At 26.4% G+C, this 27,886-nt stretch overlaps 2 protein-coding genes and 1 long non-coding RNA gene across 3 annotated transcripts; 1 reads left to right on the forward strand and 2 right to left on the reverse strand.

The window, feature by feature from the left end:
- Positions 1 to 2,067: 2,067 nt before the first annotated feature.
- On the reverse strand, positions 2,068 to 3,201 carry LOC135923781 (uncharacterized). The gene is made up of 3 exons (XM_065458719.1): positions 3,045 to 3,201; positions 2,493 to 3,001; positions 2,068 to 2,446 (listed from the first exon to the last, which is right to left on the reverse strand). The coding sequence occupies exons 1-3, from the start codon at positions 3,141 to 3,143 to the stop codon at positions 2,254 to 2,256; spliced, it is 801 nt and encodes a 266-aa protein (XP_065314791.1). The 5' UTR covers positions 3,144 to 3,201; the 3' UTR covers positions 2,068 to 2,253.
- Positions 3,202 to 20,284: 17,083 nt separating this feature from the next.
- Positions 20,285 to 20,543, reverse strand: LOC135923517 (uncharacterized). The gene is made up of 3 exons (XR_010571236.1): positions 20,485 to 20,543; positions 20,377 to 20,442; positions 20,285 to 20,337 (listed from the first exon to the last, which is right to left on the reverse strand). It is a non-coding gene; the product is annotated as an uncharacterized LOC135923517 (long non-coding RNA).
- A 907-nt stretch (positions 20,544 to 21,450) lies between these two features.
- LOC135924637 (survival motor neuron protein-like) lies at positions 21,451 to 27,430 on the forward strand. Its single transcript, XM_065459726.1, has 8 exons — positions 21,451 to 21,555; positions 21,596 to 21,682; positions 21,724 to 21,843; positions 21,883 to 22,044; positions 22,084 to 22,120; positions 22,180 to 22,403; positions 26,819 to 27,067; positions 27,136 to 27,430. Exons 1-8 carry the CDS (start codon positions 21,526 to 21,528, stop codon positions 27,214 to 27,216), a joined length of 990 nt encoding a protein of 329 aa, XP_065315798.1. The 5' UTR covers positions 21,451 to 21,525; the 3' UTR covers positions 27,217 to 27,430.
- The last annotated feature ends 456 nt before the right edge of the window (positions 27,431 to 27,886 follow it).

The raw sequence follows: 27,886 nt of genomic DNA on the forward strand, positions 1-27,886 counted from the left end.
TCTTTCGACTACGACTAATAGTCGTAGTCATGGAAATCGACTAAAAACTTTAGCGACTAAATTAGTCTATTAGTCGACTAATTTGGTCGACTAATTTAGTCGACTAAAACGACTAATTAGTCGACTAAAACGACTAATATAGTCGACTAAAACGACTAATATAGTCGACTAAAACGACTAATATAGTCGACTAAAACGACTAACATAGTTGACTAAAACGACTAATATAGTCGACTAAAACGACTAACATAGTCGACTAAAACGACTAATATAGTCGACTAAAACGACTAACATAGTCGACTAAAACGACTAATTTAGTCGACTAAAACGACTAATATAGTTGACTAAAACGACTAATATAGTCGACTAAAACAACTAATTTAGTCGACTAAAACGACTAATTTAGTCGACTAAGTTGATTTTTTAGTTAGCAGCATATATAGGTAAAGGTAAAAATATATATCGTAAACATATTAAGTTAAAATTTCAGTGAAGATGTACCATACAAAAGTGACAATTGTCATAATCGTTATTTTTGAACTTTTTTGAATTTTTTCAAAGCATATAGGTAAAAATATATATTGTAAAGATGTTAAAATAAAATTTTAGTGAAGATGTACCATAGAAAAGTGACAATTGTCATAATCGTTATTTGTGAACTTTTTTAAAACAAATAGGTAAAAATATATATTGTGAAGATGTTAAAATAAAATTTCAGTGAAGATGTACCATAGAAAGGTGACAATTGTCATAATCATTATTTTTGAACTTTTTTGAATTTTTTCAAAGTAAATAGGTAAAAATATATATTGTAAAGATGTTGAAATATAATTTCAGTGAAGATGTATCATAGAAAAGTGACAATTGTCATAATCGTTATTTGTGAACTTTTTTGAATATTTTTAAAACAAATAGGTAAAAATATATTTTAAAGATGTTAAAATAAAATTTCAGTGAAGATGTACCATAGAAAGGTGACAATTGTCATAATCGTTATTTTTGAACTTTTTCAAAGTAAATAGGTAAAAATATATATTGTAAAGGTGTAAAAATGAAATTTCAGTGAAGATGTACCATAGAAAAGTGACAATTGTCATAATCGTTATTTGTGAACTTTTTTGAATTTTTTTAAAACAAATAGGTAAAAATATATATTGTAAAGATGTTGAAATATAATTTCAGTGAAGATGTATCATAGAAAAGTGACAATTGTCATAATCGTTATTTGTGAACTTTTTTGAATTTTTTTAAAACAAATAGGTAAAAATATATATTGTAAAGATGTAAAAATGAAACATAAATGAATATGTACCATAGGAATGATAATTTTCATAATCGTTATATAAAATATTTATCGAATTTTTAAAAGTGCTAACGGATCTTTGAAAAATTTAACACAAGGAAGGCTAACAAACTTTTAACGTTTATTTTTCATTTAAAATTCATTAGATAAACATTAAAAAATATATGCTTATAAAAAAAATTTTAAATACCAGATTATCGATAACTGTTTCGGATGTTATCGTCGTAAAAATTAATGAGTTAATAAAAATACTTGTAGGATTTGATTGCAATTATCGGGTCGAAGCATTTCGTCCTATGATTGATAAAATTATAAACATCGGAACTGTTTTTTTCGGCGAAAAGAGAACTTATTTTGGATGTGTAATATTTACTTCCTACATTTTGATGAAAAAAAATAGTAAAGGTATTTCTGAAAAGGCCTTGGAAAAACTTACACAATTGGCAATATCATCATTTAAATCGGAAATTTTTTTATGCTTACTAAATTATGAAATTTTTAGTAAGGGTGAAACTAAATAATTTATTTTTTATTAGATGCGTAAAAAATTTGAAGAATGGGCATGTTTAAATTTATATGGGGGGCGAGCGTGGTTTAAATTTTTTTATATGGGCAGGGCAAGACGAAAAGTTTAAAAATTATTTAAATTTTTATTTCACATTTTTTTACCCATGATTAAATATCGCTTCAATAACTAAATATTCTGCATTCTTTATGATAAAAAAAATTCAAAGGAACACGCATTTAATTTAATTCAATTTATTAATAAATAAACGTACACATAATATAAAAATATTTTTATTAAAATACACGGAAATATATAGATTTAAAAAATGTTAATATAATATCATTATAAAAGTTCTATGTCCCAGCAATCAATAGATAAACATTGCTTCAAAGTGATGGATGAAAGGCGGTTACGTTTTTTAGTCATGCATTCCACCGCTTTGCTAAAGATTCTTTCGCTGGCAACACTCGTAGTTTGCTGAGCCAAAAAGTCTCTGGCCATTAAAGACAAAGTTGGATATATTGAGCTGTTTTTTTTGCCACCAATCGAGTACATTGGTTGTCGGACTAGCTACTTCCTCTTTTAAATATGTATCTATTTCATCTGTGGCATGTTGTGGAATTTCATAATTAGCCCTAAATAATAAAGACAATATATATATAACTATGTAATCATATTTACCTTCTTAGTTTATTATGTATACGCACAGAATAAGGCATGGCTTCCATATCGGGCTCATTGTAATCGTACGCTGACGATCCTGACATTGTACTTTTATATTTAATATATAACGTTTCGAAATTTTTAAAATAATCAGGATTATTTATAAATTTAGGCAAAAATTTTTTCTTTGTCTTTGGGTCTAACAAACACGATATATAATTTGAAAGAGTATTTATGTGTTTCATATATATCTTTGATTTTTTTAACATAACAGCAGCAGCATTTTTTAATGTTTCGTTTTCATGATTTTCACTAACATCTTCTAGTGTTTTGACAATTTCATCTATAAATAAAACTGCCGAACCAATTGTAGAATTTGTATCTGAGGATATTTCTTGGGTAATATTGAAGAATGGTTTCAAAAATATTTCAATATCTTTTAAAAATTTGGCCTCTTCATTATTTATAATAATTTGATTATCAGGAAGGCTGCCTTTCTTACCTAAATCATTTACCACATCAATATTCTTTAAATATAAAATTAAATTTAAAAATGGTGTTTGTTATTACTTTGTTAATTATGGAAATCATTAAGAATTTGGAATTCCATCTTGTGACGACATCAAGTGGTATACGAGTCCCACCTGATAATTCCATATATTCCTTCATAAATTTGGGGGAATTATGCAACTTTTTAACGAATTTATTTATTTTTTCCAATTTTTCATTCATGATATTTATTCCTGAGCTCACTATTATATTTAATATATGAGCCAGGCATCTAATGCTATATAGAGAATAACCGTATTTATCTATATAAAATTTTGTCATTATAGACACAGATGAGAGGAAATTTTTTGCATTATCGATAGTAATGGACATTACTTTTTCTTGTATGCCAAAAGATTGGAGAGAGGATAAAAGATTATTTGATATTTCCTCACCCGTATGTGGATGAGGTAAATCTATTAGATCAAGTAGGAAATTGACAAATTTCCAATTTTTGTCAATATAATGTATTGTTATAGAACAATAAGATATTGAGTTTATTCCGGTCCATATGTCCGTTGTAAGGCAGATTTTACTATTGACCTGTTTAAGGTCTTTAATAATTTTATTTTTAGATTTTTTATATAAATCTTTAACATAGCAGGCAGCCGTCTGCCTGCACCATATTCTCTCATTTTTAAATATAAAAGAGAAAATATCTCTGAAATATGGAGATTCTATTTTATTAAATGAGATGTTACATTTTATAATATATCTCATAATTAATTTATTCAATTGTGTATTTTCGTGAGATACTAAATTTCTTATCCCCACTAATGAATGTCTTTTTTTGTTTTTGTTTTCCATTTTTAAATGCGAATGTGATTTAGAAATGTGCCTCTTTAAATTTGCTAAAAATATATTATAATCGTATATTAAATTTTAATAATACATACTTGAGGCTGTATTTAAACTGTAATGTGTATTGCAGTATATACACTTTCGGCGAGATTTTTTCGGAGTCATCTTGAATACATTGGAAATATTTAACTTACTAGATGTAGATATATCTGAAATTTGTGATAAGTCACATATAATAGCATCTTGGCTAGTCAAAGGCTCTATCTATATATTATTTATATACATAAACATATTTTATCATTTGTGATTTATTGTTATTATAAAAAAAAGGTTATATTATATTATATATTTTTAAAATTTTATACTATCGAAATATATTACATCTGAATCTGTGTCAAACCCACGAATATTGATTCCTTCATTGTTTATGATTTCATAACTATTTTCTACTGCATTGTGAATACTATCGGCCTTTTGATTCTATAAAATATTGTGTATAGTTAATGTTGTTAATGTACTTATTGAGTTAATTTTTGGGCGAAAAATCGACCCAAAATGACTCCCCAAAATGACTCTGGTAGGAATTGCTGCATACTTATAATGGATCGAGATCGATAGAATTAAAGATTCAAGTAAGAATTGAATAAATAGATTAGAAAAATGAGTATAACCATGGTCAACAATTTATTTCAAATGAATTTATTAAATGGTGTAAAAACAAAAACGTAAAACATTTAAAAAATACACAGTATCATCCAAGGAAATTTTAAGTATTTTTATATCAATGAACTCAGAATTAAAATCACAATCCAAAAAATCTAAGCATTTTTGGATAGAGAATTTAATTCTTAGTTCAATGATATAAAAATAATTAAAATTACGTTTAAAATGTTAGCCTTTTCCCTTTGAAAAAATATTTTTTTTAAAAAATTTACCATTTAATTTATATTTGTTAATTACTACGTAATCCAGTGCTTACAGTATCTTTATACTTACTATCAATTTAGTTTTGAAAAAAAACTTAAAAATTCCAATTTTTAAAAATTGTATTCAACGAAATATAATTTAATCAAAAATTTAATTTCTAAATTAACCCTTTAAAGCTCGACTTTTTAAAATAAAACTAAAAAAAATTTTTTATAAAAAATCTTCATTAATATATACTAAGGATGTAAAATTTTATTTCTACTTTTTTTTTCATAGTTTACAGGTAAAAAAAAAATCACGATACAATTTGACATCATTGAGCGAATTGCATGTATAAAAAAATATATATGTATTTATTATGAAAAGTTTTGAAACAATTTATATTCTGGTTAGAGTATAAATAAATTTCACATTTTTCACACTTAGTCCTTGAATATACGCTAACACATAGTTTACACCTTTTTCGAGTTTTGGACGCTTCTGGCCAATGTCCTATATTATCATCTAACTTATGATATTACCTGAAATAACCTAGAACCTTTTTATAATTTAGGAGTTTCATTTAAAGGTCTCCCTATTTTTCTTTTACTAATTTTACCTGCCATTAATAAAGCAGTAACTGTATAAATATTAGCACCTTCATGAATATTATCAAGTTCTATGTGGAGTGCATTTGTGGGCGAATCTATATCTTAAGTAAAATTATCCTAACCATCATCAATATCTGTTAACGAAATATTACTTTCAATTTTAATTATTTTTATAAGACTCTATAAAAATATAAATTCAATGTTAATAAAATAACTTATTAAATTCTCAATGATTTAATTTGGGATCATAATTTAAAAAATATATTTAATTGTTTATATTTTTAATAATAATTTTAAAAATAAATAACTTAAACTATTTTTATTCTTATAATTTGTTAACGCCTAGCTGGCACCTAAAGGGAATGAGGGGAATAATTTTATTTTTTGGCATATAAAATTCATTGTTTTGTTTTTTTTTAAATTATATTTTTTACCAAAACGGGGGGGGGGGGGAGGGGGTATTTTTATTTTAATTTAAGTAAAATTCATTGTTTTTTTTTTAAAATTATATTTCTTACCAAAACGTGGGGGGGGGGGGGGGGAGGGAGAGGGGGTATTTTTATTTTAATTTAAGAAAAAATTTACGGCAAGTCGGTCAATTAATCAGTCACTTAACCAAAGGAGTATTTGACCTAGTCAAATACGGTCAAATTGATCACAATTTTTGCTTATTTTTTGGGTCAACAATATCAAGAGGGGAATCTCACTAGTAGTGAATTTAATGAAGTATGTGATATAATTCTAGAATTAGCTATTTTACAAGATAGTGATGACCAAAATATTTTAAGTGATATAATTAATTTCAAAAGCAAAAACAGCATGTTTAATATAGCGAATTAGGAAAATAATAATTTCCAAAAACAATCAATTCCGACCTCAAGTTAATAGATTAAACTTTGCCCACCACATTAAGAAATTAATAATTCCTAGTTCTACTTCTTATTTTGAAGGAAATAGGTCGATTTGGGTTAATATTTTTATAAAAATAAAAATCGATTGAAGATCTAAGACATCAGGAAAATTGATTAAAAAATATTAAAGAAAATAATAATATTGAATATGAATCAAAACAAGAATCTGTTACGGATAGCTAAATGTTAGTTATTTAATGACAATGAATTTAAAAAATTAATAATATAGATATTAACTTAAAAAACATATATTTGAATTTGACCATATTTTACCGGTCAAATATCTGTCAATTGACCGAAATTTATTTGACCGGTCAAATGCACAATCCTGATTTAAGCCGCTAAAAAAAATATTTTGCAAATTATAGGTGCTGAACTAGGAGGGAAAAGGGAGGTTTCGAAGAAACATTTTTAGGATTTCGAATTGGATTTTTTGTTTAAGAGATAAGAACTCGTTTTTGACCCCTGTCCTTAATGCAATTCTTCTACCCAATTAATTTAAGAACTTTAGGGAATGGGGACCGGGGTTTCCCAGAACGCTAAAAATTAGGGGAATAAATATAAAAGAATTAGGGAGGAATCTATATTTATTATTATCGAGTTCTTGGAGTTCCAGGGGTTCGGTATTTCCGTTAGCCGGAAAGGAGGTAACACGCGAGACATCCCAGACAAGTCTTTTGCCGCCGTGATCCCGCTTGGTTAAAGAAACAAGACGAGCGCCAAAAAGAATTAGACGAATACAAAGAGGAACTTCTCATAAGAGGATATTATTGCAATGTTTAGTTAATCATTTTATCAAATGGTCAATAAAACCATTATCATAGCACTGATAAATCAGCAAAAAAACCGGGTCTAAAACCATCCAACCCACCTGTTTTCCCTTTTTTAAAGGACTTAAGGCACTTAAGTACTTCATCACAGGTATGATTGGTTTGGGAATACTTAGAAATCTTAATCTCTAATTCATATTTTTTTATGTCCAAAATGTTTATTAAATTTGCAAAAATTAAGTTTCGATTTTTATATATTATTTATTAGCTTTAATTTATAAGTAATATCATATTTTGAACAATAAAATCATTCAATACATATCATTATTAATAAATAAAAATGCATTTCAATATTTTATCGCCTAAAAAACCAATGGTTTAGGAAGCCTCTTGAAGTGGTTTGCCTCACCCTGCTATCGGGACTTGTTGAACAAAATTATCACTTTTACAAAAATTAAAATTTAAAAAAATAATTATAATCTTAAGATTTTTATAAGGCACCTTTATAGAATATAGATTTAGGTATCTAATCATAGGAGCTGCCAATTTTTTAAAAATTGGTTCGAATAACCCCAGTCTCTCCTATATAGATAAGAGTTTAAAATAAAGGGACCAATTGTTTTGACTATAAAAGAGTCGACTTGAGTTAATCAACTAATTCGAATAACGTCTAGAGACTCTGAGTCGGGTGAACTGTCTTTTTAACAACACAATGTCTTTTGTTGCTAAATAGTTGACCGAGGCCGGCAAAACGACTCATATTCAAACCGGTTAATTAGTCATGAGTCGACTGAAGCCCGACCCGTGCGCTATTTTTGAATAAAATATTTTTATCATTTCTCTAAATTGGTATCATATTAAATAACTTCTGAACCGGCTTGAACCCAGGCCGAAAACACTAATTAGGTATAATAATTTAAATTAAATATATAAAAAAATATTAAAACTTACATCATCTTCATTCTTCTGTTGAGAATCCATAATAGTATTAGTATTTTCTAACTCTAAATCTCTAAATAAGGTCTTTTTTTTATAAAACATTGGGTTTATAAGTTTTAAATATAAAATTAATATAAATTACTTCATCTTCTACTATCTCTTGAGAATCCATCATAGTAATGGCATTGCTTGAAGAAGAAGATAAAGATAAACTACTCATTATAAATGTAAATTATTTTAAAAAAGATTTTTTTTTTAAATATAAATTAAAATAAGAATTTTTTTAAAAATAAAAATTTTATACAAAAACTTACTGGTGCCATCGAGGCGCTATAATCATTGAAATTTAAAATAATAAATATAATATAAATAATACATTTTAATGAAATAATTTAAAGAATCAAAAAATATTGCTAAATTATTATTACAAATTTTAAATAATTGAGAAAGAGAAGGGATTTATATTTTCTAAAATAATAAATTAAAGAAATGTACAAAAAAATGGTGCTAAGCCTTAAAATATCAATAAACTTACTTTAAAATTTAAATGGTTATGTAATTAAAAAGTGTGCTCTCATCTCATAACCTCATCTAATCTTATGTTGTGATTTAATCTTGACGTGGATGCTACCTATTTCAAACAGTGCATTTAAAATTTAATAATTAAATTTTCTTTTCTTTTGGGCCATAGGTGAAATCATATTTTTATTCACGTCGATTTATATTCATCCATGTAAATAAAATAAGAAGTTTTTTAATCTCATAGGCTTTTCCCACATATAACATCCACAACAATTATTTGTACTTTGGACAAATGTTAAAATTTTATGAAGCATATATTTTTTAATGTTACCTGATAAATTTTAGATAAAAATTAAAAGTAAAAAATTTTTAACCGGTCCGCTCGTAATTTTTGATATTATTTAGCTAGCTCGCCCAATAAGATAAAGGGGAGTAAATAAAAGTCTGCTCGTTTCAGCTAAAAAGTTGAAAAATAGACAAATGTTACTTATGGTACATCTTAACTGAAATTTTATTTTAACATCTTTACAATATATATTTTTACCTATTTGTTAAAAAAATTCAAAAAAGTTCACAAATAACGATTATGATAATTGTCACCTATCTACGGTACATCTTCACTGAAATTTTATTTTAACATCTTTACAATATATATTTTTACCTATTTACTTTAAAAAAATTCAAAAAAGTTCACAAATAACGATTATGACAATTGTCACTTTTCTATGGTACATCTTCACTGAAATTTTATTTTTACATCTTTACAATATATATTTTTACCTATTTGTTTTAAAAAAATTCAAAAAAGTTCACAAATAACGATTATGACAATTGTCACTTTTCTATGGTACATCTTCACTGAAATTTTATTTTAACATCTTTACAATATATATTTTTACCTATTTGTTTTAAAAAAATTCAAAAAAGTTCACAAATAACGATTATGATAATTGTCACCTATCTACGGTACATCTTCACTGAAATTTTATTTTAACATCTTTACAATATATATTTTTACCTATTTGCTTTTAAAAAATTCAAAAAAGTTAAAAAATAATGATTATGACAATTGTCACTTTTCTCTGGTACATCTTCACTGAAATTTTATTTTAACATCTTTACAATATATATTTATACCTATTTGTTTTAAAAAAAATCAAAAAAGTTCAAAAATAACGATTATGACAATTGTCACTTTTCTATGGTACATCTTCACTGAAATTTTATTTTAACATCTTTACAATATATATTTTTACCTATTTGTTTTAAAAAAATTCAAAAAAGTTCACAAATAACGATTATGACAATTGTCACTTTTCTATGATACATCTTCACTGAAATTTTATTTTAACATCTTTACAATATATATTTTTACCTATTATTTTGAAAAAAATTAAAAAAGTTCACAAATAACGATTATGATAATTGTCACCTATCTACGGTACATCTTCACTGAAATTTTATTTTAACATCTTTACAATATATATTTTTACCTATTTATTTTAAAAAAATTCAAAAAATTCACAAATAACGAATATGATAATTGTCACCTATCTACGGTACATCTTCACTGAAATTTTATTTTAACATCCTTACAATATATATTTTTACCTATTTATTTTAAAAAAATTCAAAAAAGTTCACAAATAACGATTATGATAATTGTCACCTATCTACGGTACATCTTCACTGAAATTTTATTTTAACATCTTTACAATATATATTTTTACCTATTTGTTTTAAAAAAATTCAAAAAAGTTCACAAATAACGATTATGATAATTGTCACTCTTCTATGGTACATCTTCACTGAAATTTTATTTTAACACTTTTACAATAAATATATTTTTATCTATTTACTTTTCAAAAATAACAATTAATATTTTTCTATGATGGTACATCTTCACTGAAATTTTATTTTTACATCTTTACAACATATATTTTTACCTAAAAAATTTATCAAAAATAAGGATTATGTTATGTTTAATGACTTAATTTAGTCGACTTTATTAGTTCTTTTAGTCGACTTAATTAGTTCTTTTAGTCGACTTAATTAGTTCTTTTAGTCGACTTAATTAGTTCTTTTAGTCGACTAAATTAGTCGTTTTAGTCGACTATATTAGTCGTTTTAGTCGACTATATTAGTCGTTTTAGTCGACTAAATTAGTCGTTTTAGTCGACTATGTTAGTCGTTTTAGTCGACTATATTAGTTGTTTTAGTCGTTTTAGTCGACTATGTTAGTCGTTTTAGTCGACTATATTAGTCGTTTTAGTCGACTATATTAGTCGTTTTAGTCGACTAAATTAGTCGTTTTAGTCGACTAAATTAGTCGACCAAATTAGTCGACTAATAGACTAATTTAGTTGCTAAAGTTTTTAGTCGAATTTTTCGACTAAAACTATTAGTTAGTCGTGTGTGAGTCGACTAAATTTAGTCGATTAACAACACTAATGATATGTATTAACTTCGTTAATATGTAATCAGAACGACATGTAAAATATGTTCTTCATTATATGTACATTTAGGTTCCTGATAAAAATATAATTACGACCCCTATATTATAGTATCTATATATAGAAATGTCGTATATGTGTCTGTATATAGATACCCTTTTATAAAAGATATCTGTATCTGTTATAAATAAGATATATTACATATATTATTAATGTTATAAATGACATATACAAATCAATCATACATATATATACCAATTGTTATGCGATAGAATACTTGATTTACATATACATATTAAATAAAGAAACTGTATATTAATGTTCCCTGTCCGACCAACCCCAGCAACATTTAATGTTGGTTAATTTAGGCAGTGGAGATGTAATTCCATGTAGATGTGGCAAAAATCTCTCGTGATAATTCATAAGTCATAAAAAAGATCGTAATTAGTGTATATTATTAGGAGTTGGTATCCTTCGAATAGCATCTATTTTTTCTTTCGCTGGGTGTATTCCATTTTTGTTTATTACAAAACCTAGAAAAGAGACCGATTCATTTAAAAAGCGTATTTTGGCCCATTTTGCCTTCATACCCAACTGTTTTAATTTCATTAATACTTTTTTTACGTTATTCAAATGTTCTACATCATTTTTCCCCATTATGATAATATCTTCAAGATATAGTCCGGTCATTTTGGCAGTCTTGTAATAAATTATCCATATATCTTTGGAAAATGGTCGGCGCACTAGAAAGTCCGAAAGACATACATTGATATTGGAAATAACCAATATGGGTTGATATGGTTAAGTTTTCTTTGGAACTCGCTTTTATTGGTAATTGTAAATATGCATCTTTCAAATCTATTACCGTAAATTTTAACCCATCTTTTAATTTGGTTAAAAGATCATCCACCGTTGTTGCCAGGTCAAAATCTTCAAATTGCGGGAGAAATTTGGTATTATGCGGGAGAAATATAAAAATTGCGGTAGAAATATAAAAATTGCGGTAGAAATAAAAAAATTGCTAAAAAAAAAATTTTGCGGGCCGGGGATTTTGAATTGATTTAATTATCCGCCTATTATTTTTTATTTAGTTTATATAAATACAAAGTCGGTAACTATTTTTCAAAATAAAATAAAAAAAACGATTTTAATTTTACAATTAAAAATATATTTTATGTGAACATCCCGCAAACGACAGCAATTGGAAATCTACCGTGTGTGTGTATAACATTATAGGGATAAGTGCTTAATTATAACGTATCACGTTTAAATACATAATACCAAAAATAAGAAATAATACAGATGAAACTACAGTTGCGGCAATTGTAATCACTTATCTTGTAGTACAACATTCACAGACAGCATCTACATGACAGGATTTTCACTGGATGCAAAGCCCCTTCAAAAACCTGTTACCCCCATAAAAATTCTCGCCGCCTTCGGCGACGGTGTCTCTCTATTATTTTCACCTTATTAATTTATTTATACACTTTTCAGAGAATTAATAAAGGACAACTTAAATTAATCTATCTCTACTACCAACTATCGATATTTTGTGAATATAAAGAGATTATTTTTTAGATAATAAATTCAATTAAAACCTCCATTATTTACAATGAATTAATTATTATGGCATTATGAGCTCGTTAAAATATCTAAACCTTTTAAATTACATTACAAAGGATAGCAGAAAGTTTTACTTGGAAAACAATGTGTATGATTGTTTGCAATATATAGATTTGGTCGATGAATTGTATTATAATAATTCTATAATTACAGCAATAAATTCTGTCCTATTTGATCTCAAAATTTAATAGATAACCCCCCAAAAAATTTATCATACCCCCATTAAAGCAGCCTACCCCCTCAAAAAATAGATGCAAACTGTTCCTACCCCTCCCGCTCATGTAGACGCTGTTCAGAGAGATACTTATGATCACAATGTTGGTAGAATCTTTTTCCCATAATATTTAACTATCAAATATAAATGAAAACTATACTTGTAGAACAAAAATGAGCAAGGCTATCATCAATGTTTTAGGACCTAAATCTATAAGGTCAATCCTTGACGATTTGAAAAATGGGCATTCATATGCAATTCTAACAGATTCATCTAATAAGGGAAATATTAATATTTCCCTTAATCATCCGCTATTTCAACAAAATTAAGGACGTTTCAAGAAAACTATTAAATTTTTTCCCGTTAAATAGTGAAAAATCCAAAGACATAGTTAACCTTATAATGGTAAATATAGCAGATTCAGGATTATAAATAAATTGCATGTTATGTTACTGATCTGATAATGCATCAGTGAATTTGGGAAAAACCAGAGTATATTTACAGAATTGAGTCAGCACAATGTTGGTTGCGATATGTTCCTATTACCCGCCATCGATAGAATCTTAAAATTTATAAACCTTTAAAAAAATATTTCTTAAATAAAGATTATAAAAGCTGTCCTAATATTTTTAAATTTTTTTCAATAATGAATGGCAGAGGTATATTTAGGAATGATTTCACATGTATTAAATCTACTACATTCTGTTAATGTGTAGTTGCAATCAGAAGAATCTTAACAAAGATTCACAAAATTATGCTGCAGATGTGTTCATCTTTACTGTTAAAAATTGACAATAAATTTTATGGCGCCATTGCTAAAACTTAATTATATTTTATTTGAGATTAAATAATAGAAGTAAATGTTTACCGTCGTTATTGATATATTTATAAAATTCCTGGCATGACATATTATATATAACCATTAGCTCGGCCTCTAATGTTGTTAAAGCAATCCGATTTCTCTCCTTTTTCCAGGCAGTTCTCATCAGTCTAAAAATGTGCTCGGATGAGGCATTAGAATGTGGTAATGAGAAGACATACTCGCATATTTTTTCCAAGCATGGGGATTTATTTATTACGAAAAAATCTACCCATCTCTCTTCTGCTTTTAGACGATCTAACTTTAAGTATTTTGGCGAATCATAAAAAATAGAGAGAATTACAGTCTCCTCCAACAAGAAATCAATGTCTTTCGGTATTTTTAATATATTTATTAAATTATAAAAACTATCAATTGATGGTTTCTGTTCCAAGATCATAATATTTATACATTTGTAAATAGAGTTATTAAAATCAAATTTTGATTGTAAATATTCTAAAATTGTCTTAATAAAAATATCTGCTTCATTTAAAAATGTGTTAATTTGAGTATTATTTGAACATTTTAATATAATATTTTCAGCAATAGCGCCATAAAATTTATTATCAATTTTTAACTGTAGAGATGAACAGAGCTGTAGTATGATTTTGTGAATCTTTTTTATAAATAATATTCTGATTGCAACTTAATATTAACTGCATGAAGAAGATTTCCTACATGTGAAACGAATCCCAAATATGTTTCTGGCATTTCTTACTCGAAATATTTTTTCAATATTTTAGGACAGCTTTTAAAATCTTTATTTAAGAAGTATTTTTTTAAGGGTTTGTAAAATTTTAAAAACTCTTTTAATTCATTAAATTTTTTAGTTGATGACTAAATTCGTTAAAATATTTCATCACAATTATTTCGACATCCACAGATAGTACATTTATTACCTTCTTGCAAGAATTATGTAGTTCATTATTATGCTGCCTCAATTTGGTAACTTTGGTTTTTGTCAAAATTTACAGAAGCATTATCAGCGCAGAAAGCTGTGCAAATCATCGATAACCCTGAATCAGCTATATTTACCATTATGTGGCTAGCTACATCGTTGGATTTTTCACTATCCGAGGAAAATTTTTTAACAGTTTTTTTGAAATGTTTTTATTCTTGTTGAAATAGCGAAGGATAGAGGGAAATGCTTTAATATTTTCCTTATTAGTTGCATCTGTTAGAATTGCATATGGATGCCCATCTTTCAAATAGTCTAGAATTGAGGATTCATGTATTAAAACACTTGTGATAGCCTTGCTCATTTTTGTTCTGCCACAAGTAAGGTTTGCACTTATATTGGAGTCGTTAAATATCATGAGAAAAATATTCGACCCACATTGTGATGATATAACTCTGTGAATATTGAACTACATGATAGATGTATACGATTTCCGCAAATGTAGTTGCATCTGTATTATTTAGTATTTGAGAATATTTTTGTATTGCAATCGATGTTGATATACTCCCCTATACTGACTTATATGAATGAAATGATGTAGATTTATTATTGGATAAAAATAAAACAGGATAGAAAAAAATTAACAAACTAGACATGTTCGAATAAATATTTAAAATTATTTTAAAAAATGGGGGTAAGATAAATTTTTTGGGGGGTTATCTATTAAATTTTGAAATGAAATAGGACACAATTTATTGCTGTAAAAATTAATACTTTTATTATAGAATTAATATAATACAATTATCGACCAAATCTATATATTGCAAACAATTATACACATTGTTTTCCAAATAAAACTTTCTGCTATCGTTTAGATATATCAGCAAGCTCATAATGCCATAATAATTAATTAATTTGTAAATAATGGAGGTTTTAATTGAATTTATTATCTAAAAAAATTCTTTATATTCACAAAATATCGATAGTTGGTAGTAGAGATAGATTAATTTAAGTTATCCTTATAAATTCTCTGAAAAGAGTATCAATATAATTATAAAGGTAAAAATAATAATTAAGAGACCACGCCGCCGGAGGCGGTGTAATTTTTTAGGGGGGTAGGCAAAGGTTTTTAAGGGGGTTTGCATCCATTGAAAATCCTGTCATGTAGACGCTGGGGAGAGACATGGCAACCTTGCGTTGGTATAATATGATAATCGTATAAAATATATGGGTTTAATGTCACCTTTAAATCAGCACAAATCCTGATTTCTCCATTTGTTAGGCGTACGTTTACTGTTGGAGTAAACCATGTCATACGTTTTTTTGTTGGGTCAATCTCCTTCAATATTCCCGATTTAATCAATCTATCGAGTTCCATTTCAATTGGTTTTCGTATTGGAAAAGGTACTTTACGAGCCGGCCATGATTTCGGCCAGTTGAATACTAACTTCCATATAATTCACCCGTCATGGCTTGTCATCAAAAACACTGAAAAATTCTGTCGTCATGCCAGCTATTTGTTTATAGGTTGTCATAACCACTTTACTTGTGATACTACGTATAGTAACTTGGCGTGGGATAAACATATTAAATGCCAGTATCCATGGTAGTCCAAATATTGGTATGTCATTTGAACGGGTCACCACAATTGGTAGTGATCTGCTTATCTTTTCAAGACGAACCATTACCATAGTCTCACCAAGTTCATCCAGCGGTTGGTTACCATATACTGAAAAAGGTTTGGTTGGTACAAGCTTGAGTCGGCCAATTTCATCCCAATATTGTTTCCCAATCATCGATACCTGTGCCCCCGTAGCATAGTCAAATTCTATAGGTACTCCATTTATCCTAACAGATATCTTTGCACTATTTCTAACAATTTGGGAAATATTATTAATTGAATCTGATGAGTTATTGTCATCGTGATGCATAGCATGTAACTTCCGTTCCTTACAATATTCAGCATAATGCCCTACATTTTGGTAATTATAACATTTCACATTTCATACAAAACATTGAAAAGGGAGGTGAGTTCCTCTACATTTTGAGCATTCATTGTACTTACACATATCATTATTGTTAAATTTACTGTTATCTCTGAACTTAAAATTATTATTATTATTATTGTAATAACTAAAATTTCCTTTTTCTTTATTCTTATTATATGGGTACTTTTGATTATAAAATTTTCCTTGATTATTCTCTATCTGCTCCTCAGGTTTAATGTCTTTTTTTACCATCATATTTGTCACTTCATCCTCAGCCCTTTCCATTGCCAAAGCCATATTTAAAACCTGTTGAAAACTCACCCTTTCTCCCATGTCATTTATTCCATCTGGAAATCTGGTGCGAATATCTTTCACCAATGCTCCAGCCACCATCTGATGCCTCATCCCATCCAGGTCAGATTCAAATTAACACTCTTGTGCTAATTTTTTAAGTCGGTCTGCAAACTCCAACTGCTTCACCATACCCTCTTTCTATCCGAATAAACTTAATTCTCAAGCTGAATAACGTTGAAATGGGCTTAAATACTTTTTTACCCACTTCAATTATCTACTCATAATTAAGTTCTTTCAAAATTTTTGGATATACAAAAGAACTCTGCCAAATTAATTATCCCCATATAAGCAAATAATATTTTTTTATTGGTTAAATTATATATATTCAATATAATCTTGAAGGTTGTTTTGTTTATCATAATTTTCAAATTTCATATGTATAATATTATTTACTTGATTAATATTATTCGTTTCATTTGATATATTCAATTCACCACTAGTATAATTGGTTTATGTTCTTTATTCATAATAAGAACGTCGACAATCAGGGGCGTCGCTAGCCTTTGCAATCTCAGGGGGCTCAACTAAAGAAATCTTATGGCGGGCCGGAATTATACTTTTTTTAAATTTGCTAACTCTGAATAATTATTCTGAATTTCATATTTTTTCATTTATATTATGCATACAAGATAAACTAGCATATAAAACAATAAAGACATTTCTATTTAATACAAAATCTTTTATTACAGTATATAATATTTTCGATTGCTGATATAAAAATTTTTTGACAAATGGTAACTTACATTGACAAAAGGTCAAGAAACCAATATAACACTCTGTTACCATTTTTAGACAATGTTTTATAAAATGGACTAATAAGTAAAAATTTATAGGCCTAACCAAATCAACAATTCTTGGAAAAGAGAATATAAACGACCAATCCAAATCATAAAACTATATGGTGGTTAGAGCTTCCTCTTAACTGACATGATGGAAGTAGATAAGTAATTGAGAAAAAAATTGTGAGATATTAAATTTCTAAAAGATTATCTTCCATCTTTAATGATATATAAACAACTACACAGTTGACCATTATTGCTTATAAAATATGCAATATATGCTCTCAGCAGATGTAATGATAATCTTAAATTACATAGCCATACAAATATGTAATGCTGGTTAATTTGCAGTCATGTCATGACACATTAACTTATATCAGAATTTATTATGGTAGATAAATTGATAAATTGATAAAACAAAAACACTAAAAATCTTTAGAAGTGCAAATGAATTGAAGCCTTAAGTTATTTACAAGGCAGGGATGCCATATTAGAAATGAAACATTTTGTAACTATAAAATAAGAACCAGAATGATATGATATGATAAAAGAAATTAATTAAGATTTTATATATTATTGTTGCATTACCTCTAGTTGATATATTATATTTTAAAATAGTAGTAAGTAGTTTGTAAATAGTAGTAAGTAGTTTGTAATAATATCAAAAATATACTAGTATTAAAAATTTAATTCAAAACTGTTTTTCAAATAAGAAAAAAAATAGCTTTCCTAAAAAGAAAAACACGTAAAAAAGAGAAGAAAAGTTATCTAATTTATTACATCCATTCTGGAATAAATAATATGTTAAATTTTAAAAAATATTTCTAAATAAATAGATGGCGTTAAGTATTTGATAGCAATTTCTTACTTATATTTATTATCAAAAGTTTATTAGTAAAATTTATTAAAATATTAACTGTAATATATTATACGTTTGTAAAGTGCTATTTAACCTAATATTTTATAACCAATTATATATAGTAGAGGATTATTAACTATATGTTTACTTACTTTTTATAAATAAATCTCTTATCTTATTTGGATTTGGACCTTGAAAGTAATTTTAAGAAGAGGCATGCTAATTAAATTTAAATATCAATAATATAGTTGATTAGTGATTTTGAACTCGGCTAATTACAATTAAATTTGTTAATTTTCATTTAATATTTATTTAATTAGGGTTATATAATAATTTAAATCATAAAAGTCAATAAAGCTCCAACTGTTAATGCTAAATTAATATCTAGTGAGTGATATTAATATTCTATTTTTAGCACAGAATTTGATTGCAAGCTGACATAGTGAAAATATAATTTATAAGTATTAATCTAATCTAATAAATAAATAGTATTCATTTAAGAATAATTTAGATAGACTTATTAATTTTTAAATTATAAAATTAAATCTATATATTACTAAATAGAATTATAAAAGAAATTATTCAGTGGGCAATCAAAAAAATTTATTTTTAGTTCTAGGGGATATTAAGGAGCCATTAAAAAATTTTTTTTTTGCTTCAGGGGGCTATTCAAAATTTTGGGGGGGATGCCTTTGATCGTAAGACACTTCATCATATTTTTCGTCCAACTCGTCCAATTCGTTCAAAATGGAGATTAAGAAGTTTGAAGTGATAAAAATGATATTATCATTTGGAATGGTAAAAATTTAATTTTTAATGTATTATTATTATATTTAACAGGTTTGGAATGGTAAAAATGTTATTGATTCATTTGGAAAGGTATAAATGTTATTAATTCATTTGGAATGGTAAAAATTTAATTTTTAATGTATTATTATTATATTTAACAGGTTTGGAATGGTAAAAATGTTATTGATTCATTTGGAAAGGTAAAAATGTTATTAATTCATTTGGAATGGTAAAAATTTAATTTTTAATGTATTATTTATTATATTTAACAGGTTTGGAATGGTAAAAATGTTATTGATTCATTTGGAAAGGTAAAAATGTTATTAATTCATTTGGAATGGTAAAAATTTAATTTTTAATGTATTATTTATTATATTTAACAGGTTTGGAATGGTAAAAAAGTTATTGATTCATTTGGAAAGGTAAAAATGTTATTAATTCATTTGGAATGGTAAAAATGTAATTTTAAATGTATTTATTTATGTTATTATAGGATTCAATTTCTACAGCAAATTAAGAAGCATTTTATTATTCAAATATAGATTATTTATAATGTATAAGACAAATATTTATTATTTAAAATGTATAAAACAAAGAAACATGATTAAAATAAATATAAATTATTCAACATGTATAAAACAAATATAAATTAAATATTATCAAATACATTTGAATTGTATACTAATTTAATATAAGCTGATGATTTATCAGCCTCCAATTTATTAATAATATGATTATTATATTGTGTAGTCAGCTTTTCCAAATTTCTTTCTTTTAAGATATATTTGGAATTTGTTTTTTTAGAGTCATTCCTATGAGGTAATATAATGCCTAATAATTAAGTGATTATAAAATTTGATAACTTGTTAAACTTGATATGGCATTAAGAGGTTGCATGTTAGGTGTTACTAGGGGTTGAGATTGAGCAAATATATTATCTAAAAGTAATGAATATAAAAAGATAATAATTGATGATACTAGTTAAAGTTGGTTGAGAGTTTGTGACAAAGAACTGAGACTGAGTAAACATATTGCCTAAAAAAAATTGATTATAGAAATTTTATTTTGTGAAACTTGATATGGTATTAGCAGACTGCATGTTGGGCATTGCTAGAATTTGAGATTGAGTAAGCTGATAGTCTAAAACTATATTGATTTTAAAAATCTAATATTTTATGAAACTTGATAATGAAGGTTGTATAATTTGTTGAGATAATTGGAATTGAGTTATTGGTTGACTATCAGACATAAGTAAGGTTATTGACTAAATAATAGGTGTTATAGTGAATTATCTATAAAACTTACCAATAGGGGATTTACATTGTTCTAAGGTATGATCCTGAGTTTCTGTGAACTTACTGATTGAAAAATACCCCGTCCAGAACAACTTTTTCTTCTACATAGGTAATATGATTTGGAATTAATTACTCTATGCAATTTATATTCCAAATCATTAAAACATAGAATATCATGTCCTCTTTTGGATTTTTTATTAGTAATTTTGTTTTCTAAAATTACATTACTAAATTGATTATATCTAGATTGTTAACATTGAATTATATTGGGATTAATTCTTTTCTCAAGAAGAATTGTGATATTGTTTGATACCGTTTTAATTTCCATTACAATGATTATAAATAAAAATATTTTTAAACTATTACTTTTCCCGCACTTTAATGAACCAATCACAGAATTGGACGAAACTTTACGATGAAGTGTCCATACGATCATAGGCACGGAAATCAAAATTTTCAGGGAGCTCGAGCCCCTGCGCCCCCCCCCCCTAGCGATGCCACTGAATAATAGAATTTATCTCATTTCCAGAATTGTAGTATATTGTTATTAGAATAGTTACAATAATATATTCAATTCTAATATATATTATAATATAAATTATTATATAATAAAATGTAGTTCAATATCTTTATTACTCCTATGCCATAGTAGCGACGAAGAAAAGTCAGAATAAAAATAAAAAAAGGGAAAACCCAAAGCAAAAATGAAAACTATAAAAATTATGATATAAATGAAATCTTATATAAAATCGGCACAAATCTACAATATCTATCGAAATAAACAATTAAAAAAGCCACATATATCAATATTTGACAATATTATCTATCATATAACATTAAAAGTGTCAGATTTAACTGTTTAAATTGCTGACAGATTTTGTGCTGACAGATTTTGTAGAATTTTAGTCAGTTTTTTTCACAACTAAAAATGACAGATATAATAAGCGATGAAAATATAGTAGCAATTGCAATCAATATTTTATATTATTTTTGTTAAGTCACAGGAAAGTGATGAGGATCACAGAGATAATTGGGATGATACTTTGCTAATTCAAGCATGGAATCAAAGTTGGACTAAAATGAAAGTTTACTATGTAAAAAATACAATTTATTATTTTTATTATAGAAATCTATAGCTAATGATATTAATATACCATTGATTAACAAAAAAAACAAAATAAAAAAATCAAATAATCGTAAATATGAAAAACAGAAACAAACAAAGCAGGAGAAGAAGACAATATCAGTAATAATATTTTTTATAGATATTACTTATATAATTTAGTGGCATATTGATGATTTATGTATTGCCATTTGGGAAGAAGATGGTTATGAGTATATTGCAAAGATATTGAGTATAGATGACGATAAAGGTTGTTGCAATGTAATATTTCTTGAATATGGCAATGAAGACAAAGTTTATTTGAATAAACTCAAAGCAGTCAAGGTAACCTAAATCATGTAAATTAAATCATATGAAACATAGGAAAGTGTGTCTAAGAATAATGATGAAAAGATGAAAAGTAAATTTGTGAATAATATTTAGTAAATTTATTTCAAATATCAAATACAACCAATTCAGTCTCAGAAGATGTTTTAAATGACATAGATGCAATTGATCAGTCAATTTCATCATCATCTATATCATTAAGTGCACATTTATCATCAAATAATAAAACATTAAATACTTTGGATGATTCAAAAGATAAAAATTGTTTTAATCCATCAATGATGAAAAAAGAAGTAAACAATGATGATTATGAGAGTGATAAAAGTTCATGCGCTCATTCTATTGAGAATCCTCTAGTAAATTTATATAAATCTAAAGATATTTTATATATATTTTATAATTATTTAAAACTTTTTTTCATAATACACCTAAATTGATCTTATAAATCAGTGTTGTCAAAGGTAGTGCTCTATTTTAGCACACTATTCTTTCAGTAATAGTAGCTTTAACAAACTACATTTAAAAGCATAGTGATAGTGATAGCTTGCTGCTTTTAATTTTCTATAATAAATATGAGTAAAAATTATTAAAAGATATTTATAATTAAATTCTAAAATCATAATTTTTGTTTGAAATTTATTTTTAAAATATGCATTATAAATCTAGTTTTCAAAAAATTAAAAAATTAAAATGCCACAATAGAAGATTGTAGTGAAGATAATTTGCTACATATCATGTCTGTAGTATTTTGACCAGGCATTTTAGTCATAAAATTAATTTACAGAAAGTCATATATTTATTTTTAACTAAAAATAATTGTACAAAATATTATTATCAAAAAAATAAAATTGACGAAAAAAATATTGCATATATAGTAAATATTTTACAATCAAACAACAACACAATCTCAATAAATTGTTATAATAATAATTTCATGTAATCTACAATCTCAAAAACTGGCTAGGACCACTTTTAAGTGAATAAAATATAATATCGTAAAAAAAGAAATATAATTAGGGTACTATTAAAACACAAGAGTATTGTTATAATATTAATTTTGGGTAATGGTCAATCTCGAAAACTGGCTAGGACCAGTTTTAAGTGAATAAAAATATAAAAACAGTTTGTACAAAATATCGTACCAAAAAAAAGAAATAATTAGGGTACCATTAATACACAACAATATCAACAAAGTAGATTCCCTGGAAAATGATGATAATATTGAATTTCCTTTTCCTAAATTCTATTTTAATCTCAATTAAAAAAATGAACACAGGGTATTAATTTTGTTATAAGATGTGCCAGAAGGTTTTATCATCAAACAAGACTAGTAGCTTCAACTTGAGAAAACATTAGGTAATATAGTAAACAAATTTAATAACAATGTGTAGCTTAATCCTTAATCTTTAAAATAAAATTTAATCAAACCTATATCTATAATAGTTTTTGTGCTAGATGAATTTATGTGGTTAATGTTGATTTTCTGGCCCAGTCCAAACATGGTATGTTTCAACTGGCCATATGATATTATTTAAGAATTGTATTATAAATTAAAAACTACAATAAATAATTAATATTAACATCTCATTTTATTATCAGACTTATCTATTTAATGATAATATTTTATAAATTATAAACTTTATTATCTGGATGCTAAACATAGTTGCTATTATTTACCCTAGTTTCAAGTTGAATTGGCCATATATTGAATCCAAAGCACAACTTGATAGACTAATGGTAATGTTAAATAATACTATACTAAAATAGGATACCCTACTCAGATAAAAAACGCCACCTACTATAAGATGATTTTTTTGAAATATATACCGAAAATTCTCTAGACTCATTTTTTAAATAAAAATGCTCAAATGAATATTTTTGATGATTTTTCTTATATATAAAATGGAAAACTGCATTGCCCTCAAATGCTAGTGTTGAACGATTATTTAGTCAGCAAACCTTATACTTTCTGATCTCTCTAGACCTGGGGATGACAATAGAAATGTTATTTTTAAAATGCAATAGAAAAATTATATATATTTGAAATTAGTCATATATTTATAAATATTTTTTATTTTTGGAGATTGTAGAAAATATTTCAAAAAAAATTCTAAAGTAGCTTTCGCGACATTTTTTTAAAGTAGTTAATCACACACTACTTTTTGAAAAAATAGCAGTGGCAATGTGCTATTGTAAAATTATCTCAATATTTTAATTACTCAAATAGTAAATTATAAAAGTAATAAATTTATATATAATTTTTGTCTGATTTGAGATTATTTAAACTTATTCAAAAGTTTGCAGGATGTTCTCCCCTTAGTAAATCAGCCAGTTTTGGTAAATATTATTTGTATAATAAAAATCCAGTATCACCCCTACTCTCCCAAAAATTGAATGTAATATGCAGGCGTGTACGCAGGAATTTGGTCTGGGGGGGGATAATAAAATTTTTTAAGAAATATTATTGTTAATTAAAAATACTAAGCATAAATTTATTAGGACTAATAATTTTTCTATACACAATTTTAAATTAATGTGAATTACAAAAAAATTATAATATATAAACCGGCATTGAAAAACTATAATCACTTAAATGACCCTAAATTGAAATTTGAATTTTTTGAGCCTTTAAAATATATAAAGTATTAAAAATTGAAATGTTGGAAATGTAAATTAACACACAAAAAGTTTCTTAGGATAATTCTATTTTGTATGTTTTAAGCTAATTTTTCAATATCTATCCTTGCTTGGCGTTAAATGCCTATGAATATTCAAAAGATCCAAATCATTCAATCTACTTTCAGAAGTTGTATTTCATAGGTATGTTTTTCAGAGACTTGCAGACCAGGCCCCCGAGGTGGTCCGTAGCCCGAATATTTTTTTAAAAAAAAACCCGGGCTGGGCCTGACAATTTTTTTTAAAAAATATCTGGGCCGAGCTCTATTTTAAAACCAAATATTTGAAATCGCCATTATTAGCTATAAAAATCAAAAATAAATATAATTTATTTTTAAAAATTCGGGCCGGGCTTGAAAATTTTATTTTCAAAAAAGCCGGGCCAGGCCTGAAATTTTTTAAAAAGAAAACCCAGGTCGAAAAAAATTTTTAAAATAAATCTGTGGCAGGGCTCTGTTATTCTTCTTAAAAAAGAGAATGTTATCTTATTAGTTTACTTATGGGAAGAGTTGCTAATATATATAACCATTTTAATACATTGGTAATATAATCTAAAATGTGTTTGAAATACTGCAAAGCATCCATAGCATTTTTTGGGACTGTATCAACCATAGTTAATCTTTTAATCATAGTTATTTAGCTAATAAGGCAACATAAGATATTTTAACATCTTCATGATAAAAATTTAATAAATATTTTTTTTCCTATCACCATCTGAAAAAGGTTGGAAAGGCTTTTGTGGAAGTAATATTTTCGGATTTTTAAGTGCTGCATGATGAATTAAAAACCATTCATTTATTTGGGTTATAAATGTATCTAAGAGAGGGGACATTTGTTTCTACTGATCCTATATTAATGTTTTGACGATGTTCTTGCTTGCTGCAAGTCGAGAGGTACAAATATTAAACACATATAGCTCTGCTTTTGACTCAACAATGACATATAAAATATGAAATTCTTCATCAACATTAGCTCTAATTTCCTTGAGTTCTAATTAAATGCTCTACGCTATTCTCATCTTCTTAATCAAGTCAATGTCATAGTTTTATAATTTAATAATACATTCTAATGAGAAAAAAAATTTGGAATAGGTATTGAATCCAATAATTTTCTTGCTTCTGAGGAAATATTTCTTTCAAGCCATTGTGATATTTCAGTAATAGCATTAATAATCGGCTCTTCTAGCTCTATAAAAGCTGTTACTTATTGATGGCGGAGACTCGATCTCGTTGGACAAGCTTGCAATTTCTTTCTCTCTGTTGGACAAGAATTTCAGAGATATTTATTATTTGACTAGAAATTTAGATAAATAATACGCCACTAAAATTTGAAAATAATAGGTAAATTACGCCAATGAAAACTTGAAATCGAAATTAATTGATAAAATAACTTAGTAGATGAATGTGATAAATAAATGTAATTAAATATATATATAGGAATAAATATTAACAAATATAAATTAATATTAACAATAAAATATAATCCGGCATCTGCATTTTTTGGCTTGGGGGGATCTGCCCCCCCACGCTGCGTACGCGCCTGGGAATATGGTATTATAAGCATTAATTTTCTAAAACTATGATTATAAAATTTTGAGGAAAAAAGTGTAAAACCAAAATAATTTTATTTAAAATGAAATCCGGCAAGGCTTTCATAGAGGGAGTCTAAAGCTATCCAATAAGATTAATGATGAAAAATCCACCTAAAGGTCTCCTTCCCTATTCGAAAATCATGGATATGCCTGAAAGCCTATATATCCAGTGAGCTAATTTTAAAATTATGATTTGCACTATATTTGTAACATAATAGCCATTTACCTGCACAAAGTTATATTCATTTTAAAAATTATTGCCATGGCATTTAATCACTATTTAAAAAATAATTTACATTCTTGCATAATAAAGAGCCTTAAAAAGGTAGACTCAAATCTTTTCGAAGTCGATAAACTACTAATGTCCGTTAAGGACTCTACTAAACACTATAGTCATATTTTCAAAATTTAAATTATTTTAATTGATGGCTTTTAATATTAACTAAACTACGAACCCATTAAATCCACTTTCTTATTGAATGCTTTTACTTTTATTTAACATAGAATACACTTAATACTGGTCCACAAAATTTGCATTTCAATAATGGTTTGCTAAATCACAATAGCGTTTCAAATAGTGATTCTAATACCACTTTCAATACATTTCCCCCCTTCCATTTTAACCCTCTGCTTAATCCCAACCCTGGATCTGCAAATAAAAATGAAGACTCCAACATCTTAGACGACAATGAAGCTCTGGCGCAGATGCTTATATCTTGGTACATGACCGGTTATCATACAGGATTTTATCAAGTTTTTAAATTATTTTTCCTAAATTTAATTTCAAATATTAAAATAATTATGATTATATTTTGTTTTAGGGTATAACACAGGCGAAAAACGCAAATCACAAAACCCAACATGTCAATTTCAACACCAGTAATAAGAAAAAGGAATTTTGACTTGATTATTTCATATAAAATATCAAATGATAAAACTAACTCATCAATATCTCTGTTTTATATTAACATAAATTATTTCTCACCTTTTTTAAATTTGTACAATAAATTGAAACAATTAGCATTTATTAATTACTTCTGAGTTTTTTTAAAAAATATTCTTAGAAGTTTGCTGTCATATACAATAATTTAATACATAAAAAAATATATAGTGTACTATGACTATCAATTTAAACATTATTTAAAGTACTCTTACAATTATAAGATATTCCAAAAAATGAAACTAAAATTTTTATCTCAAATCTAAATAAATAGATAAAATTATATTTCCGTTTTTTTTTTGGACTTTTAAAATTTTATTATACCTTTTAGCCAATAAAAAAATTATAGATATGATTCATTTTATTAAAATCAAATTTATTGCATTATTGAATGGAATCAAGAGATGCCTAGGGTTGATAATGTCTGTAAAACCCATCTGTCTAGAATCACATATCATGTCAGAAACGGATATGATAGACTTAGCCTCATGATGGACTTCTTGGTAAGCCTAGCTGCTGGAAAGAGATGGGGAGGTGACAAAAGAGATGTCAGTAAACCATTTCTTTATGCTGAAACCCTCGAAGATGAATGAAACCACATCAGAGGTGCTATATAGGTGTTTATTGGCGTT

This window comes from Gordionus sp. m RMFG-2023, chromosome 2 (assembly GCF_954871325.1).
Source record: "Gordionus sp. m RMFG-2023 chromosome 2, tfGorSpeb1-WG-v2, whole genome shotgun sequence".
NCBI classification, from domain to species: Eukaryota; Metazoa; Nematomorpha; class Gordioida; order Chordodea; family Parachordodidae; genus Gordionus; species Gordionus sp. m RMFG-2023.